Source organism: Poeciliopsis prolifica, unplaced genomic scaffold, assembly GCF_027474105.1.
Source record: "Poeciliopsis prolifica strain line A6 unplaced genomic scaffold, Auburn_PproV2 SCAFFOLD008, whole genome shotgun sequence".
Taxonomy (NCBI): domain Eukaryota; kingdom Metazoa; phylum Chordata; class Actinopteri; order Cyprinodontiformes; family Poeciliidae; genus Poeciliopsis; species Poeciliopsis prolifica.
Window position 1 is genome coordinate 10,205,210 of NW_026562383.1, and position 20,109 is coordinate 10,225,318.

The following is a 20,109-nucleotide window of genomic DNA, read 5'->3' on the forward strand; positions in this document are numbered from 1 at the left end:
TTACACACACACACAAAAGACTTATTACGATCATCAAAAGGAACACGGACTGGACCGTACCGTTGGGGTCGAAGACTCTGGGTTGAACAAAGGAGGGTTTCACGACCTCGAACCACCAGAAAAGCTCAGCCATGAACACCAGGTAGTTACTCTGAAAGATTGCACACATTTTTATGCTCAACTCGCACATGTAACGTCTGAATTTTTGCTGCTGGTTCCCTCTGCATATCTCTGCAAATATCAACAAAAATCAAACTTACTCTGAGCATTTTTGAAAGACCACTAAGGTCAAAGTTTATGTACTTGACTATATGTGCATGTTGCACGATGTGACTCCTGTAATGTCAGACCCAGATGTGGCAAAAAAAATCTGCGATCTGGAGTCTAGTTTATGTCTAGTTTATGTACAGTATCTTACAGAGCTATTCAAACCTATCAATGTTTCATATTTCATCATGTAACAACCGTCCTATATTCTACTCAGATTGTGTGTAGTAAGACCAACTTTAAACGGTTGTAGAATATAAGAAAAGGAAACATGGTATTTTTTTTAAATAAATACAACTCTGAATAGCTTGGCTTGCATTTGTATTGAGCTCCATGTAAGCAGATAGTCCAATGTAAATGTAATGAAAGTGAATTCCTTTAGAGGTCCTTTATAGTGCCTGCTGTACATACTGTATATCCTCAGTGTAAATACAGGTCTTTGTAAGGCAACCGTGTACGACCTATGAAAACTTGACAAGAAACGGCACAAATTTATTAAGCAGATTTCAGATGTAATTTGTAGACATATAAACACCATCTTCCAATGCAATGTGTTAAACCGTGCACAAATAGTTACGATTCTGTGGACAGTGAATCTGTGGCAAACCGGCAGCATGCCAGAGTCTTTAAAAAGCCCACATGACTCCCTGTTGCACCATAAAACCAGTATTCAGTCAATGCACAGACTGGTGAATGAGAAATGAAGGCAGAAGAAGAAAAGCAGAGCTTGAGGATGAAAAGCAACTGCTGTGTGGCGTCACAGAGAGGAAAGTTCCAGTCAGCTCGGACTGTGACTTGAATCCTGAATGTTTCTGCCCACGCTCTCTGCATATTATTTACCCATCGCTTGCTCTACTGCTCTGTATTGTCTGAATGGCACTAAGAAACTCTTTGAGTGTATACAGGGAAAAAAATCTGTTTTTTGTCTGAAATCTTAAATCTGCAAAGTTTAAAGACGTTTCTTCAAAAACAAGAGAAACATAGAAGGAAGAGTTGGGTCAGGACTCTTGAATCTGTTCTCAGTCTCAGTAGGATGAGGTCAACAGAGAAGAAACGCACACTGAGTATTAAACTTTTCCTTGCATGACTCAGTTTTGCCTTGGAGTAATTTCCCACCCCAAGTCTCCTTCTTCTCCCTCTAAGAACATAGATCTCTCCTTTTGTCCTTTGAGTTACTGAATCCTGCATCATAAACGCAGACTTTCCACATTTTCCCCATCCATTTCTTTAAACAACAGAATAGTTGAAGTTCTCACCTTTATGGACGCATGGGTGTAGAGCATGTCCTCCAGGCTGAAGTGGCAGCAGTGATTGAGGTTGTTCCTGCAAAACTCCTGCACCATCTGGAGGTTGTATAGACTGTCAGCCAGAGACATGGTCTCCTTGAGGCAAATGTCTGTTCAGCCAGGGGAGGGGTCAGACACGCACACAAAGGGAGGGGGAACAGTAACGGCAAACAGGAAGAGAGGAAAAGATAAGGTTCAGCTTATGGTTAAAGAGAATAGAATAAAAAAAAGAGCAGGGGCAAATTGTCTTTGCTTGATTCACTCCAAATCTTTGAGACAACTCCAGACAGTGTTCAGCTCTTTCTTCATGAATCATCAGCATTTTTATTCTTTGATGTTTCACAACAGCTCATGGATGTGTAGGATGTTGTAGACTTATAGTCGCTAATTTATGCAGTGTGACATCATCTTGAACTGTACTGTACTTATTTTAGGGATAATCCAGTCGCAGGAGAGAGACTTTAATGAACCGTGGCTTGTTTTCACATCTGGTTCACACGCTTGCCTGCGAACTAAATCCAACCTGAGGAGTTTTCAGGGAAGCAACACAGTGGCTGTTTATTTTTGAAACTGCAGCCTGATAAGTAGCCGTCTAATGGTTCTCTGTAAAGTACAACTCCTGACCAATCACGTCTCTGCCCGGGGGGTTTTTAGAAAACAGACAGGCTCTGAGGAAACGCCTCTTAGTTTCTTTGCCCACTCCCTCTTAAAGTCAGTCCTGGGTCATATCTGTGCTGCAGTCATTCTTTAGTCATCATCCCTCACTGTGGTCTGCTATTAATATGTAATAAAAGTAAAAACGACACAACAAAAAGGTCAAAACCTTTTTGAGTATCTGGTAGAGAGAGGGAGACGTCAGAAAACAAGACTAAAGTGGATGATAAATATACTCTTTGTTTCAAACACCCAATTCAAATGTATTGTGTGGTCGTCATAGGAGCAGGAAGAAAGTATCCATTGTGCGCTCTACATATAGAGGCTCTAAACAGCAGGGCCGTGCAAAGACCTTTGGAAGGGCAGGGGCTCAAAGTTAAAAAAGCGCACATTAAACAAGATCTTAAAATAGCAACAACCTATAATAATCAAGAATTAATCATTGCCATCATGTGGGGAAATGCAAAGCAAATGCAGTATTTTTCCCAACAGGTGTAAAGTTATGTTTCTGGTGCAGACAGTCCTGGAGGGCTGAGTTGATCTGAGACTGTATGTGTTCAACAGGCCAGAGGAGAGAAGGTCGCTGCTTATGAAGTTATGAAATGAGCAAATTTGCTGCCATTTTACTAATTAATCCCTATTTAATTAGGAAGTTTACTTTGTAAAAGTTCAAAGAATCATCTTGGTAGTTTGATTGTTGTGTTACCATGGCTACAATATGGTGTAATCTTTGTGTTAGAATCGGGTTTGTTCACAAATACGTCACAGCAAGTAACCAATAATCGATGATTAATTTTAAACCTGGTCAATTAACCTGGTCTCCCTCTCACAGACTTCACCTTATCTAAATTTAAACATGTTAGTGATGCTGAGTTTCTTGGCAGGGGTTCAGGGGGCGGGAGGTGGTTCTGTTTAATGTCTTTATTTTTTTTTTTTTGCAATCACAGCCTCACAAATACAAACATCAAAAATCAACTTTATAATATAAACATGGAATTTTAAAAGAATCACAACAATTCATTCTTTTCTTTCCCAATGAGATTTTCTTGTTTTACTATGTTTGTGCAGTTTAATGAATAAGAAATCAAGGCGCAGACAGATGTTTGGGTCTGGGCACCCACCTTCCAGCCGGACGGCCTGTGGGCAGTAGAAGTGCAGCAGGGCAGCCAGGGCGCAGCCGTCTGTGTTGTCCTTCAGCAAATTCTCCACCAGGGGGAGCGACGGGACATTCTTCTGGGCATGCTCCCTCCTGTATCGGGCCTGAAACCATGGCAACGACAGAGAGACATCACCTTCATGGATCGTCAGGGTGGTTATGCAGCAATTTTCTTTGACTACCGCACACACACCTACTACTGCATGCACAGCTTGATTAAACACACAAGTCCAGGTGTTAATCTGACGGTTTTCAAGCATTCATCTGAAGTAATGCAGATTATACTGAGCATGCAAATAATACATCGCTGGCATTCACTTCAGATTTATTTATTTTTGCTCTTAAGGAAACAACTGGAACAGTTTTGCTCTCTCTGTTGTTTACCCTCTTTGAAAATATTATTCATTACACTCCTCTGAAACATTTGTTTGGGACAAAGGCTGTCAAGAGTCTGTGCAGCGGTTCTGTAGCACACTGTTCATGTGATTTGGGGTTTAATAATGATCTGTGTATACGCTCATTTTTCCTTTCTGCAGGTTTCCTTATGTGATGCTTTGCACGTGTGAAAACCACAGGGACATCAAACCACCGCATGAGCCTCCAGGGCGTCAGCTCTCTCTGGGAGCCCATGAAGAGATGCTTTCTGATTTTGTAACCGACGTGGTACAAAGGAAGATTCAGTGAGCGCAGCGCTCTCTGTCTGACAGCCAGCTATGACTGAGCACAGAGCTGTGAGAAACAGACTGTTGTCCTTCACTGTGCTCCATTGGTACCGAATCCCTCTCAGTACTGCTCGTCCTTTTCTCACGCGAGACAATTTCAACTGTTTCAGGTTTATAATAAAGATGGAAGAAATGCTTTAAGTCATTTCAGTTTTCAGCAGAACCAGAGGTGTAAATGTTAATCAGCTGTATGTCTTAAAAGTATATCTACCTTTGAGTCCCAAGACTAGCCACAGTGCCTTATTCATCTTAAGAAGGGGAAACAGGTTGGGAGGGCAGGTGAGAGAGGGGTAGACATTTGGCCAAACAGTAATGGAGCTCTGGGCCGCATGCAGGGATAAACAACCAGAGGGAAGAACGTGAAGGTTGGGGTTAAGGAGGGTCAGGACTGATGCTGGGGTTACTGAGATCTTTTGCAGAATGAATGGACTTACAGGTACTAATCTCCAGTACCATTTGCTAGAAGACTTGATGGTGGGTCAGGATTGGATAAGAGGAGAGAGTGGGACACGTGTTAGGACCACTACTGAATGGGAAAGAGATACCAAAACCTGAAAACAACATCTGTTATGGCTCTGTAAAAGACAGAGGATAATTAATTTGTGTTAAGTGTGCAGGATGTGACAGAATAGTAATAATTCACACTTTCCCAGAATAGAAGAGTCCGAGGAGCATCTTGTGCTAATCTACTAGAGCCGGCAGGTTGCAGAAGCATTGATGAGTGTGCGTGTGTGTGAAATAATTTCCTCCTGCTGTCTTCTTAATGAGTGAGTAGAATTGATGTCACGCACAAAGAGCTGTGTGATGGAGAGTGCAGCGTAAAAGCAACCGACTGATCTGAAGCGTCCTTAGGACTATTTTCCTCTGATCCAACTTTGAATAACTGTTTCAGCATGGAACGGGTTAAACACGCACATATGTTGTGTATTCCTCTCACTAAATTAACAAGATATTACCATCTGTGGAAGAGGATTTAGCTCCATAAGAGACAGTCGGGGCAGAGTCTCAACGACTGGGACTCCACTTATTGAATGTAGCGAATATTTATATATTTACAGATGCCAGTCTCCAGTATGGAGAACATCCAAACATAAGCTGCTATAGGATTTGAATTCTGTCAGAGAAATATCTAAAGTAACAAAAGTTTATATCATCTGAACTAAATTTCAAAACTAGTCAGTGGCAAATATTTAATATTTACCATATTTTTCGGACTATAAGCTGCTTGTAGCCCGGTGCGGCTTTTCTGTGTATTTTTCTTCAACCACCAGGGGGTCTTTAGCAGAAAGTGAATCATTAGAAGTCAAAATTGGAACTCAAAGAAGAAAGTACTGATTTTTCATTTTGAACAAGCGCATGCTAGCAGCAGTCACAACAGAGAAATGTTTTCAAACTCTTACCCCCTCATCATGGAAACAACACAAAGAAGTTCGTATGATGCAGCTTTGCAATCGATCTGGCAGTACAGATCGATAGCTGCTGTACGGAAGCTCGACGTGAACAAATCCATGGCTTGGCATTGCGACCTTAATAGCAGATTTATTGTTTTGTGGAAAACCGAGAGCGGCGGACATACCAGCGGCTTGTAGCCCCATGCGGTTTATGTAGGTTTCCAGTTTTAAAAAAAAATTTTTTTGTGGGTGCGGCTTATAGTGAGGTGCGCTCTATAGTCCAGAAAATACGGTAAATATTATCCAGGTCAGATAATGACTAATAAATATCCCCTGATTGATAAAACAAAACAAAACAAAACATTCCTTTCTAATTAAAAAACCCACTTTAGTCATCACCTTTGTATTAAAAATGTAATTAAACAAGATGGCAGAGTGCAGCCATAGAAATGCTGAATTAATCCTGTATAATTATTAATTATGCCTACTGGGGAGCTAAGATGGTCAGTGAAATACCTTTTAAAATTTAAATTTCACTCTGCAAACAATAGTATAAAAAAAACACCATTCTTCCTCCTCCTCAAAATCTTTCAAACTAATCATTTCCTGTTACACAATGATAGCCAGGTATGTCTTTGATACTCACACTTTGCTCACCTCATCAAATTTCTGATGAGCAACATGAAAGAAATCTAAATCCACCAAAGCGCCACAACTTCGTCTCAGTCAAGCCTTCAGTGAGTCTCTATTTTTACCCTTCACCTTACAGCTGCCCTGACAGGACCTCTGCTGAAACGTCATGGATGAGTGAGCAGAAGAGAACAACTGCTGACTGCAGTGTGTTACTGCCGGCAGATTGACTCGTTGTGTCACAGGGACCTTACATAACCGCTTAGCTAGCAGGGTGCCAGTCTGTCACGGAGGCCCTTCGGCTGCAGCGGCCCTGTCTCCAACCCTTTTGCCCCAGCTTATCTCAGATAAACCCCTCCTCATTTCTCCTCTCCGACTGTCGCCCTGCATCTCCTCCTTTGTCTCCTCAAACAGCAGTGGCGAGATTCTTGCCAAATACTTTCTGCAGCTGGTGACTGAGCTCATCTGTTCGTCTGATTCACAAAGCTCCGTACTCTGTGTGTTGAATCTGTCTGCTGGGGAAGGGAGGCTTTTTTTTTTTTTTTTGCATGTGTGGACACAGATGTGGCTCTGAAGAAAACATCAATTCCACAAATATTAACTCTCTGCAAGAGGCTTAACAAACTTGTTTCCGAGCAGCATCTTCCAGTGGGTCAGTTTGTGTTGGAGAACCTTTTCTAACTTACCTTATGTGTTGTGATGCTTGAGTCTTGGAGCGAGGCCTCTCTTAACTTCTGTTCCTCGATGAGGATGTCCCTCAGCTGCTCGTTCGTCTTGTACAACAGAAAGAAGCAGAGAAGGTGGTAAGAGACGGAGACACTCAGAGAGCAAAGTCATATTTCAAGAATTCAGACTCAGAAGACAAGTAACGTGAACTTCAGCGAAAAACCTGCCACCTTCACTTTGACAGATTAACTTAAGATAATGAAGTCATGTCTCATAAAACATTGAGAATTATTGTTCAATAATGACTTCTGTTTTCCTTTTTGTCAGAATGAAATTACACAAAAACACCCATTCCTAATCATCCCTCAGTTGTCTCAGTACGGCCTCCATGTAACACATTTAATATCTATTTAAAGCTTTAAATACTCTATGGGACTTCATGGGGGAAAAAAACAGGTGGAGATCTTAGATTGCAACATGTTTATTTAATTCATCATCAAAATTTGTATTACTAAACAGCAATTAACTAAGAAATCGGTTGATTGCAATTAGACAATTGGTTAAAAAAACACTAACTATGCTATTCTTGCTAATCCATCTCATTGATCCATCTTTTTATTATTTTATGTTAGTTTTTAAAATTGTTAGACTAGTTTTAAAATGACTTCTGCCTGACACACAGTGACATGTCATATGCACAATATCTCAAATATCTCACAAGCAAAAACAAGCTGCTAAATAATCAGTAGGAGATTTTGAACAGTGACCTCAGATACTTAAGCAACTCAAGTTCTAATTTTGCTTTTTTTATTTTATTTCTGCAACAGCAAACAACAGACGTTGCTAATCTTGGAAGTGTCTTGGGAATTACTCCACATTCCAGCTCTCTTGCAAGAAAATGAAGAAACGGCTCTCATATCAGCTGAACCCAGACAGAACCAAAACAGCAGCGAATCAAATAAAAAGGTAATGCATGGAATGCGTGCAGTCTTTGAAAACGCACATCTTCATGGCTTTTTTGCACATACCTTGTTGATCCAGGTGGCGATTGCATCCTCTGTGTCGTACGGCAGCCCCTGGACGAGACCGTCGCTGTGCAGCGGTTCAGCAGACGAGTACTTGTTGATGCAGGACATCACCCTCTCCACACTCACCATCTCCACGGTGTAGGCCATCATTAAGGTATCAATGAGCGCCAGATGGGAGCTCTGCACAGAAACGCAGCCGCAAAAGTCTATTGGCAAGATGAATTTAACAACAGACGAGGTTTTTCTCCGATGAAAAATAGTTGAGATGCTCTGATGCACAATAATCTTTTTAAGCATTCAAGTCGTGCAAATGATTTTAACATGATCACAAACCTTGACCTTTCTAACCCCATTCTGGCCCGGTCAAAGCAACAGACCTCCCCTTCCCTTCCCTTTCCTGCCTGACAACATCTCTATTCAAAAAATATTTACACTGCATGTGTGTGTGTTTGTGTCTACACTGTATATGCTTACCTCTGCCTATATGATATAAACCTAACAAGACAAGTACCTTTTGACTGGTGCTCAGTGATTCAGGACAAAACAAAGTCAAAGCAACAAATCAGACATGTGTTCAGAACATCAGGGCTCTCAGTGATCCAGTCTTTCCCCAAGATATGAGCTGTTGCCAGAGTTCAGTGGAATCACTGACTGTAAAACCAGTCAAAACATAACGCAAACACAAGATCACTGCCAGAAACAAATTGTGGATGGAAACAAGTGATTAGATGAGTTACTTCAGCAGAACAGGAGGTAACATTAGATATTAAGAGTATATTTCTTAATATCCATTTTTTTAGTTAGTTTTTGTCACTTCACTTGTAATTAACTCACTATATTTTCCAGAAAATGAAATATATATATATATATATATATATATATATATATATATATATATATATATATATATATATAGATATATATATATATATATATATATATATATAGAGAGAGAGAGAGAGAGCGAGAGAGAGAGAGATATCTACTGTACCTTTATATGCGATATTTAGATCTTTCATTTAGAAAGATCTAAATATTTGGAAGGGTTTCCCTTTTTTATGAATGTATAATCTGCAGATTCTAAAGAAAACATAAAAGCAAACTAAAGTGACTTTTTGTGACAGCTCTAAAGTAAACCACTGTTGGGTTTAGCAGCTAAACACATGAGCCTAATATTCGGCTCATGAGGCAACGTGCTGACTCTGTTTGGAGTTTATGCAGCCTCAGGATGCTGTCAGATATTTCACTTTGTGTGCATTCTGCACCTGGCTGATGGAAACTGACTGACAGAAACTGACTGAATGATGGGCAGAGAAGGAGAGACCAGACAGGCAGCTTAGAATGAAGCTGGAGATCAAGAAATTGGAATTTTCTTAAGTCGCCATAAAGCTTCCCTGACGATTAAAGCTTTTCTCAACGCATTTGCATAAAATCCCTCAGTCTTTCATGCTGGTAAGGAGCTTGTGGAGGTTCCTGCATGCAGCAGAACGTTCAGATGTGTGGAAAGACAAATACTGAGAGTTTAAATGACAAGCCACTTGAGTTCCTCTTAACTCCAACAGGACTGCATCTGTTGGGTTTTGTTTTTAATTACACCGAGTTAGTTAAAGTGGCAGGATGCAAACATTTTGCCGCCAATTGAAAAAGTGGAATTATACATCCCTCGTTTTATTTTTTACCATAGATGGAAATATGTACAACTTGTGTTCAGTTGTATATATGCAATATTTATTTATTAATTATTTTTAATGTTATGTTTATGACAAAAGCAAAAATAATACATTAACTGCCATAAATTGAGTAGTATATCTCAAGCATTTCTTTGGTCAGCATATTATGCTTTTCGGGCCAGTTCCTATAGCAACACTGGGTGTATAACAAGCTTAAATTAGTTGTTAGCCTGCAAGCCTCCTCCTTAACAATCAAACCACTTATAGCTTGCTAACTATAGTTTTAAAACAACATAACATTTTGGCTTCATCTCACCACTGCACATTCCTTTTAGAGAGGCATGAAAAGTGGTGAGGTGATATTTTTATCCACAGGTTAAGATCCCACTTCATGATAATCATTTTTTAAACATGTGATTTTGTTCTGTGGCTTTCACAATAAATTGAGGGATAGAAATTGAGGCCATTTTTGTTTTTTTGCTAGAGTGTTTGTGTGAGGTCATTTTAGTTTATATAATATGACAAATTTGGTGTGTGCTTTTCTATAAATAGGGCAAAAGTAAAAAAAACTGTACTTTTTGTCCGTTTTCAAACTACAGTTACAGCATTAACAGCATTGACTGTCACAATTTAACAACAATTAGGTTTAAAAATAACTTAAATAGGGCTATTTTGAAAGACATGCCTAATTTAGTGATGGAAGTGTGGCGAAATTAACTTTTTTCTGCTGAGTCCCACAGAAGTATAATTTGGTCTAAATTTCTAATGACGTAATGTTTTGTTTATTGTTCAGAAAACAGCAGTGATTCACACTGTTACCGTAACTTACGACCAATCGGTACTGCAACGGTTTTTCTTACACTTTCTTTGGCTGAATGAAAATAAACAATGCTGGTCGGTTTCTTTGAGTTAATACCAAACATTTGTACTGCGCCTCTACATTATTCCCTACATTCAATATTCTGGAGCGCAAATAGGGGAGAGATCAAGACAAAAAGAAGAAGAAAAGGGCAGACAAAAGCTGGAACTATATATAGCACTTTGCATAAGCACTTTGTATTGCCTGGTTGCTGAAAATGTGCTATATAAATAAGATTACTTTTACTTTCTATCTTTACAGGCTTGCAAATTGAGTTCAAATGTTTCCACATTTCCAGATCACAAAAACATATCTGACTATGCTTCATTCAAATTTTAGTGTAAAGGAAATATTTGCAGAACGTCGTGTAATTAAGGAAAAACTACACATACACTGTTAAAATACAAAGAAGCTTGTTGTCGATCGTCAAACCTTGGGGGTAATTATTGTTTTGTGCTGTAACTTCTCTTCAACAGAAAAAGAAGATACCACTGTTGTCTCTACAGCCTGGACTTAAAAACCATGTGCTGCCTATTATGCCTTCACAAACACTTTTACGGTGCATGTGTGTGAATGCATGCGTGTGTCTAAAACCCCTCACAGTGACAGACACGCCTTATAAGGCCATGGAAATGGCAAACAGTGGTTACAAAGAGTGGTACAAAGCTGCAGCATGCTCAAACACACCACTTAAGAGGTGAATCGGTTTTCTGTTGCATGGCTGCAGGGGTGTGTACGTGTCTGTCCTTGATCAAAGCAAGTAAAATACACCTGAACAAACATAATCTAAGCAGCCACGCTGTCCATAGAAACTAAAAAGCGTCCATTCAGAGTCACACCAGTTGTTTTCTGCACAACTTCACACCACATAATCCCAATCCCACTTTTTTTTCTTCACCTTCATTCGCCAGATGAAGGTGAAGCATTAGCGGTGATGCACGCCCCCTCTGCAGGTTCGCACTGTCCATTCCCACTTTGCCTCATCCGTCGCTTTTTCATCTCAGCATTACACTAACCGTACGTGAAGCATGCGTGGAGAACACAAACAAATATTTTAAATTATTTGTAGAAAAGGCCAATAAATCTTGCTGGATGTCTGACAGCTCAAAAGAGACGTGTGTTGGAGAGAGGGTTTCATTTGAGCACCACGCGGGCTTTAGCTCAGTGTGAGACTCCACCCACCACATTGCTGCAGTGGTGCACATTACGCCTTCCTCGTCTCCTTCTTTTCCAGCTTCACACTCCTCCTCCTGCTGCTCCTGCTCCTCCTCCCCTCCTCTCACCTCCTTCCAGATGGCTACATTACCACTGTCTGTTCCACTCATTTTCTCCATCTTTCCTCCTCCTTCTCCTTCACAGCTCTTCTCCCTCTCCCCGATTACATCCATCTTCCACTGTCTTCACCCTTTCCTCCCTTGTACCGCCTTACTTTCCTGCTTCCTCCTGGATCACACCCAAAATCCTGCCCCTAAATTTCCTCCTTTCCTCATTCATTCACCCTCTGACAAAATGCCATACTCCTCCTTCTGGTCGTCCTCCTCCGCCTCCCCAACATGATTTATTCCTCTGGCGCACAGTATTTGGAAAACCATGAGGTCATCTTTTTTTCTGCAGATGCACCATAACCCGAGCAGAAAAGCCTCCACTTCAGCGTCACTAAAAGGTTCCCACTCAGTCCGCAGGAACACACTTCTTAAATTTCTTTTAATAACCAGAGACAAGGAGAGATTAACAAGCAGTGCCGCACAAAAGAAGATCAATACGTTTGGCAGGGAATTAGAAATCAGTGTCATATATCTACTTAATGTAGTCACTAGATCACTGAAAATGCACCAGAAAAGAGGTGTGAACGAACAAATCGTCACACTTCACTCCCTTCTTTGTGGCTTTCTCAATCGATAAACGATGCCATGAGTCAAATCAAACCTGAACGTAAAAAATGTCCTCAACATGTTAACTTAAAATAAAATTCAATTATCTGCAGCGACAAAAATGAGACCAGGAGGAAAAAGCTGCAAAAAATGCAGCACCAGAAGAGTGCATGCAGCAAAAACAGGTGGCACAAGCATGTCTTACTTTCCTTTGTTAAATAGTCACCAGAACAAAAATATGTTTATATATACACAAAATCACACAGTTAATGTATCAAAAAAATCTAAAATAAATATACTATAGGTCACTTTTTAACGTGCAGCAAAAACAACACGTTAAAAAGTGTTTTCCTCTCATGAACTCAGACATTATAACTAAAAATCTTGTTTTTATATAAAAATAAATGTTCCTTTTAAAAAGGCTTGGCACTCAACACCAAAATATTGCACTTTTCGCAATGCAAAAAGTAAAAGCTTGTGAACACTTCCTATTATCGGGAATTTTATGTGCCTGATCAATAAGGTATTAAATTGAATCTAAATTATCCAATTTGATATTTGGACAATTAAGATCTGAAACTTAATCGGTTTCAGATCTTCTGCTTCATGTCAAGCTGTGTCATTATGCTTTTCTCTGCCTCATGGGCTTCATGTCATCAGGTTGTCAAATAAACTCTTGAATGGTGGTTGAATCATTTTCTTGCGTACATGGATTTAGGTTTTTTTTAACCATAAATTTTTGATAGCTTTTACACCTGCATGAACCAAATCACACCTGAGTTTTAAGTCACCTATCTCTATGGTTCCCAAATCTCAATCTTTTAGAATGATTTCACACACAAAGGAACAATGTGAAAGTTCCTGTTAAACCCACGTTGTTCCTGAATCCCATGGTTGGAACATTTCCACTCACCATGTGTATAGGCATGCTGGTCAAGTCTCTCTCGGTGACCAGTCTGTCCTGATCTGTGACATACAGCCCCTTCTGGGCCAGGGCCTGAATGACGGCGTTGTGTCCCAGTAGAGGTTTGACGGCATCGCTGCGGAGGATCAGGCTTCCTGCGCGGCAGTACAGCTCCGCGGACTGAAGCAGGCAGGCGACGGGAGGCTTCAGGTGTTCCTGGTTGTACTGGTCCCTGTAGAAGGGCTCGGCCAGCTCCTCCGGAACGGCATCTAAAAGCAGAGAAGGAAAGGTCAAGGGAGAAACAGTCTGAAAAGCCAAACTGTGGTTGCCTTATTTTCTAACACACATTGGAAGACTGGTGCCGAAGTGAACTCCAGTATAAGATACTGTTGATGCTCCTGAACAGAACCGGTTCATAAAAAGGTTTGCTTGGCATCAGACGTCAACCAAACGCAACGGGTGTGAGGTGGGTTTGCAGAAAATGCTAGGGGCGTTTTTACTGATGCTGCTGACGTGCCCTACTCTTCAGAATGCCCCTTTTCTAGTTCATTTGAGGTGCATGACGCTCATCACTACTCTTATTTTGAACAGTAAATGTGTCTGCAGACAGAAATCTGTCTGTATTTAACAACTAGTAGGTGAAGAATCCAAAGGGAGAGCGCATCGCTAGAGAACAACCACACATAAAATATTTGCAAGTTGCTTCCTAGAGTTTCCTGAAGTGCAATAAATAATAAATATTTACCCTGTGTTTATATTCAACCCTCTATATGTGAAATACCTAAAGTCCACACATACTTGAGGCCTCCTATGAAAACAGCCTCTTAAGAGTTCAAACACCTTAAGAGGCCTATTAAGGTATTAATGCATAGCTTAATATGCATTAATACACACAGAGAAAACCATCTCAGCATTTATGCAGGAGCTAACATTGACAGTCTTTCTTATTTTTGGTCTTGGGGTTCAAGCCAATCAGCACCAAGAAATATAAATGTCCATCCTAGATACCTAGGTGCGATTCTAGCTTCTCAAGCTGTATTTTATTTTAAATATTTTAGATATGGTATACATGAAAATTGGCTAAGAGGCTAATTTTCCATGAGTAGTTTGAAGACTTGCTCAGCAGAAAAATCTTCAAATTTGTGAAGACTGAAGCACAAATAGGTACGGGTCACTTTTAGCACAAAACTCACAGCTAACAGCTCACTCTTTCTCAGTTATAGGGAAGCTCATGTCACCCCAAGAGTCGGTGGCGCCCTGGGTGATGAGCCACATCACACAACCATACTGCCACAATCTGCCCTATGTATATGAAATACTTGACACGGCCAACGCAGATTTGAAAACATGAACATGGATGAACATAAACTCACATTCAGTTGTGTCACCATGACTACTGAAGGCATTTCTTTAATTTAGATGTGTAATTTTAAAAGGCATTACGGTCAGTCACTTTTTTCAAAAATAGGAACTGAGTCTTGCACACACACAGAGAGACTCAGGACTCTGTCGCTCCTCTATAGCTTTTCATTTTCTTCATGACGTCGTGTTGTTTTTAACCACAAGTTGTGACTCAGAGCTCAACGATACTTCTCATAAATATCCTCCTGTTAGCGTTAATTTCTTTCCTACTGGTGCAGTGTTCAGACAACGCTCCTGTGCAGGAATGTTTCTGTGCGAGTGTGCTGTGACACACTCATGCGCCTGTATGAGTGTGTATCCCTGGTGTGTGGGGGTCATTTCCTCTCCGCCTGTCTCTGAAGCACACCGAGGAAAACAAAGAGCACTGAAGGAATCCTGCGTAAAGGAACATTGTTTCCCCTTCAAAGCAAGCTCAGAGCAGAGACATTAAGCTTGACCAAATGGCTTCAGAAAACCAATATGCAACACTCGCTTCAGAGACACAAATATAACATCCAGTCGGCTTGTGATCAGCTCTCTGCAGTTTTCCAGAAGCTGTGGTCACAGCGGCCTCCCCATGCAGCCACACTGGGCGATGAAAGGAGATATTTAGAGCAACACACAGATGTTAGACCTCTTTATAATGAGAGCTTCTGCATCATAACTCTTTAACTAGTCTGACCTGTAACCATGTCAACCGATTAAAGTTAATTAGCAAAGCTATACTCACACAAGCATGACGATTTGTGACTCTGGTGTAAGATGACTCTTTTTTTCGTAGAAATGTTCAGTTTCTGTACAAATCCACTTACAGAAAACAATCACAGCAGCTTTCTATTCACATAAAGACTGATTCTTAAAGAGTTAAAAATAAATTATTTGTAAAACCAGTAAACAGCAGCAAAAACAATTACACAACAAGCGCAACTTTTTTTTTTTTTTTAAAGTTCATGAAAAATCTGCCTTGTTAAGTGCTTTGTGTTGGCCATCAAAGAGGAAACAGACAGGAAGTAGCTGCCACGGGAAGTCCAGGCATGGAGAAGACCGCTCCTCTGGAGACCCTGGGGAACTGTGCTTATCTCCACTCGCTTACTGCAAGTTGTGTTTTTTTAAGATGCAAACAATCACATTAAAAAGTTAGTTTTAGCTTAACTGATCAAGATTACTTTGCGATAGATCCCATTCAGACTTGCAACTACAGAAAAGGTTGAGCAAAGGGAGAAAGTCAACTTAAACCTGTTACCTAATTAGCAAAGGTGTCTTTTAAAAACATCTAACATTTATTTGACTATGTTTACATGTATAACTAACATTGCTTAGTCAAGGTTTCCCCCGTAAAACGTGCTAAGCTCGGTGGTTGGGGGCGAGGGAAGTCATTCATCCAGCAGCCCATTGTGTTTTTGAGTTAAAATTTTTTTTAAAGTTGACAGGAAATTGGAAAATATCACTTGATAATTATGTGTTATTAAAAGGCTGGAAGATTAATACCTGAACACCAACTATAAAGTCTTAAAAATGCAAACATTTTAACAAGACTTAAAAAAAATAAGCAATGCTTAGCCTGGTGGGTGACAAAAGTAAAGCCTGGAGGCCCGCCAGGCTTATAAAACACTGAGGGGAAACTGCTTATAGCTTAAATCGCTGCACTCCTCCATCAGAAATATCAAAACTATTAAGAACATTTCAACGAGTTGACACAAGAGCCAAAAAAAAAAAGTTGCTTAAACACTGCATCAGTAGGTATGACTGGGATTTTTTTTCACTGCATAGTAACACAGGGATCCACACACGCCTGGTGCAAATCTAACAAGGCTTGTGACTGTTACTAAAAGACTGTGATCTCCAGGCCCTCCGGCAGAGCTGGACTGAAAACAAGAGTCTGTAGCAGAAATCAATGCATGAACTCAGGGATGCTTTTCTGAAACAACTGTCTACGACTGCAGTTTTCTGGCCATCACTGACACAACTTCAAGCTCAAACTCTACAACAAAGACAGATCAAATGTTAACAGCTACTCCAGGTGCAAGGTCATAAAAGAAAGACTGAAACTAAGTACAAAAACTTTGAAATAGTGAGCATAGTTACACACTTCTAACATCATCTTTAATGTACCAGCAGCGTTTTTCACTAAATGTACTTCACTGTGATTTTGTGCTGATAAACTAATAAAAATAAGTTTCCCGTATGGATTACAACACCATTGATTTCAAAGAAAAATGGGTGGACTATCTGTAGACAGCAGAAAGACCAATTAGTAGCTCAAACAACCAACTTATGTATAAAACCATATCAGAATACGCAACACGTCAAACCTTTCAGCAGATACGTTACAGAAGTCCACACTGAGTGTCAGCAAACGATAAGAACCTGAGGCAACAATTCAGACAGTTTCATCAAAATTAGACATGAACAGATTTTTTCTGGTTTCATTTTAGCTGTGACATTTGGATTATACATCCTGGTACTCGTGGGATGTAAGTAATAAAGTGGACAGTAGAAGAACATAAGTTACAAGACCTCTTTGTTTCAAATCACAATCTTATGGAAACTATATGATCTGATGTTGAACTTGTACAAGATAATAAAATCTTTATCGAGCTGTAGCTCATCTCTGCCATCTCCTAAATTGTCAATATTGTTTCTGCACTGTTTGAGGTGCTGTACATGATAAGTCAGAGTACTGGGTGTCGAGCCAGCGATAAGACTGTCATTTAAATGAGTTTCTGCTCAGAGCTCCCAACACCAGCTCAATAAAATCTTGACCTGTCCAGTTAAATTGAAACAGACTCTCCTGGAGTGTGTCAAATGTAATTTTTCAGCAGCAGATTTAATTTACAGGCAGCAGATTTGATGCCCACTGGCAGCTGAGAAAGAGGATTGGTTAAAAAAAAAAAAAAAAAAAAAAAACATTTATGTTACTTTTAAATGGTTACTGTAGTAACTGGCAAAAGTTAAACTAAGAAAATATGTTGGATTTACATTCTACCAGTGGTGAAATTCATCAAATGTTCATTTTGAAACCAATTCTTCTTCTTCAGTTTAAGTCATCTGTTTTACAACCCTTCTCCTTACTATAAATAAAAGTTTACTCCTAACCTCAAATGGTCCTGTAGCGCCAATGTGTGCTTGTTAAAGCCCAAGTCAACCAGGTCCCTGTGAAAATCCGCTTCTGATAAGTTTCTGAGCCAGTGGGAAAACTGTTGCATCCGACCACTGGCAGCTTCTCCCTGCAGTTCGCCGGGTCTATCTAGGCCAAACGAGGCTCTGAGGACCGCTCATGAATTGGGCCACAGTTCTCCTCAGTGGTAGGAGCTGAAACTGTGTCACTGGAAGGCCGAGACAAAAAAAAAAAAAAAAAAAGCAGGACAGCAGCAGTGTGTCCGCAGTCAGCACACGCTTGCTACTGTTGCACTTGCAAATATATCAAAATCCAAGAGGTTGTAATATAGAGGAGCCCTAATTGGCATTCAAGGTCTGATCGATGGGTTTGTTTAAGCATTTCGCCTCGTTCTCTTTAAGGCTCTGTCTGAGTGGAGGTTAGTAGAAGTACGATGCCAAAGAAAAGACTTCACTTTGGCATGGAGACAAACTGTCTACACTGTAGGATAGACATGTGTCATTAAAACAAATACTCAAAACCTACTAGATTTTTGAGCAGCTGCACCAGAGATTATTATCTGACATAAAGAAAGTTCTCAGACAACATCTTTGTGTCTCTGGGTTCCAGGGCTTTAGATTTTGTTTGCTTCATTTTAATTTAGTTCACTCTTTTGCACCAAGTCTCCTCTGACATGCGTCAAAAGTGTTTGGATGATTTTTTTTTTAAATCCTGAAACAGGTGGCATGCATTTCTATTTAGCCCCTTTTCCTCTGACACCCAGAAATCCGACTGCTTTCTGAGACGCACTTTATTAATAAGAGTCCCAGCTGTCAGTAATTTATTTCTTTATAAACCCAGCTGTTCTGTAAAGGCCTCTGAGGTTTCTTGGAGATCATTAGTGAACAAACAGTAACATGAAGACCAAAGAGCACAGCAGACATGTTAGGGATAAAGTTGTGTGGATGTTAAAGTAGGATTAAGACACAAAAAAAGATTTGGACATCAGACTGAGCACAGTTCCAAGTAAGGAAAGAGTATGGCACAACTGCCACTGGATTAGTGTTGAACTCAAGACATCTGGCCTTGGTGGAAGCAGTTCTCAGTGAAAGTCAGATCGCTTCAGGCCATGTCCGGGACATCATCACCATGTGGAAGGGGCAGGTTTGTTCAGATCAAACTGTAATTTTGGTCAATACTTAAACTATTTTGTGGCAAAAAAGCGAACACTGCACATCATCATCCCTATGGTGAAACAAGGTGGCAGCGACATGCTGGGATGCCTGATGCAGGACCATACTGTAAGACAACCTGTTAGAGGGCTGGAGACCATGGCAGGTCAACAAACCTAAAAATGCGACAGGCATTGAAGTGTCCCAGTCCAAGTCCAGAACTAAATCAAATAAACAATTGATTTAGTCCATTCTAACTGTGCTTGAGCTGTTGTGCATGTCCATAAACACCCCAGTTTCTCCCGCTATGCCAATCTGTCACACAATGACGCATGAATACCAACCTGTACAGGTTAAAACAGCCTCAACTGAACTCAAGAGACTTACATAATATTTGACCTGACATGGGGTAATTAGCAGCAAAGGTTAAACCAATACCGCTGACAGGATAAAAAGCTAACTAATAGGAAAAACCCGGAATATGTTTTGCCCAAATGTTGTCGGGCAGAAAGTCTGTTTTCGTCGTTTGTCTGTCACAGTGAGATCCTGATTGCACGACGCTGTTGACAAAACAGTCGCACCAGCACGCCACATTATCACACCCCTCGTTGATTATCTGAAGCGGCGTTTCCCAGCTCCTCTCCTCCGAATCAGGAGCGCCAGGGAGGCGCCACCTACCCGAGCCGAAAGCCTTGGCCACCAGCCACGTCAGGCTGCAGGAGACCTTGGCCCTGGTGAAGTCGTAGTGGTCGAAGCTCTTGATGGCAGGGACGATGAACGTGCGTCTCATCCCTCGGTCCTCTGCCGCATCTCCCATCGTCCGTCTGTGCGTCGGCGTCCCTCTGCTGCTGGGGAGCTCAGTCAGCCGGAGGAGCTCCTCCTGAATGCGGATGACATCTCGTCCAGAGGAATTCAATGCAGTAGAAAGAAGAAGAAGAAGAAGAAATCCCTTTCTGCTAATTAAAGAATAATAATAAAAAAAGAAATCGTGGGACTTTGAGTTTGGCTGGTATGAGCTTGATGAGGGGCCCCCACCTCCTCCTCGGTTAAATGAGACTCATATTCAATTTTACCTCCTTAAATCGTGACAGCGCGGCGCGGTTTAGTGGCAGGATTCCTGAAGAAGATCCCCGGACATTTTCATCCTGGGCTTTCACGACATGACGGATAATCTGAGTGGTTCAGGAGCAAAGCGTCAGGATCCTTTTGGTTATGTCTCAAAAAAACAAACAAAACAAAAAAAACAAAACAAAAACAACGATCCGTTTATAGTTCGTGCTCTTCTTTCCCCCCTTCCTAACTGTTTTCATCTCCTCCTTCCCCCCACCCCCTCTC

General features: G+C 40.7%; 1 protein-coding gene across 4 annotated transcripts in view; it reads right to left on the reverse strand.

Annotated features, from left to right (window-relative positions):
* The window catches only part of camsap2b (calmodulin regulated spectrin-associated protein family, member 2b), a 30,066-nt gene extending 9,957 nt beyond the window's left edge, over window positions 1-20,109 (reverse strand). For 2 of the 4 annotated variants that reach the window (XM_055033044.1, XM_055033042.1), the window contains exons 1-8: window positions 19,453-20,109; window positions 13,114-13,373; window positions 7,801-7,980; window positions 6,793-6,879; window positions 4,520-4,552; window positions 3,329-3,467; window positions 1,524-1,663; window positions 61-151 (exon numbers count right to left, since the gene is read on the reverse strand). In XM_055033044.1, the coding sequence (XP_054889019.1) occupies window positions 61-151; window positions 1,524-1,663; window positions 3,329-3,467; window positions 4,520-4,552; window positions 6,793-6,879; window positions 7,801-7,980; window positions 13,114-13,373; window positions 19,453-19,591 (1,069 nt within the window). In that variant the 5' untranslated portion in view covers window positions 19,592-20,109. The remainder of the gene's footprint in view (window positions 1-60; window positions 152-1,523; window positions 1,664-3,328; window positions 3,468-4,519; window positions 4,553-6,792; window positions 6,880-7,800; window positions 7,981-13,113; window positions 13,374-19,452) is intronic. The other 2 variants (XM_055033043.1, XM_055033045.1) reach the window with 2 other exon arrangements.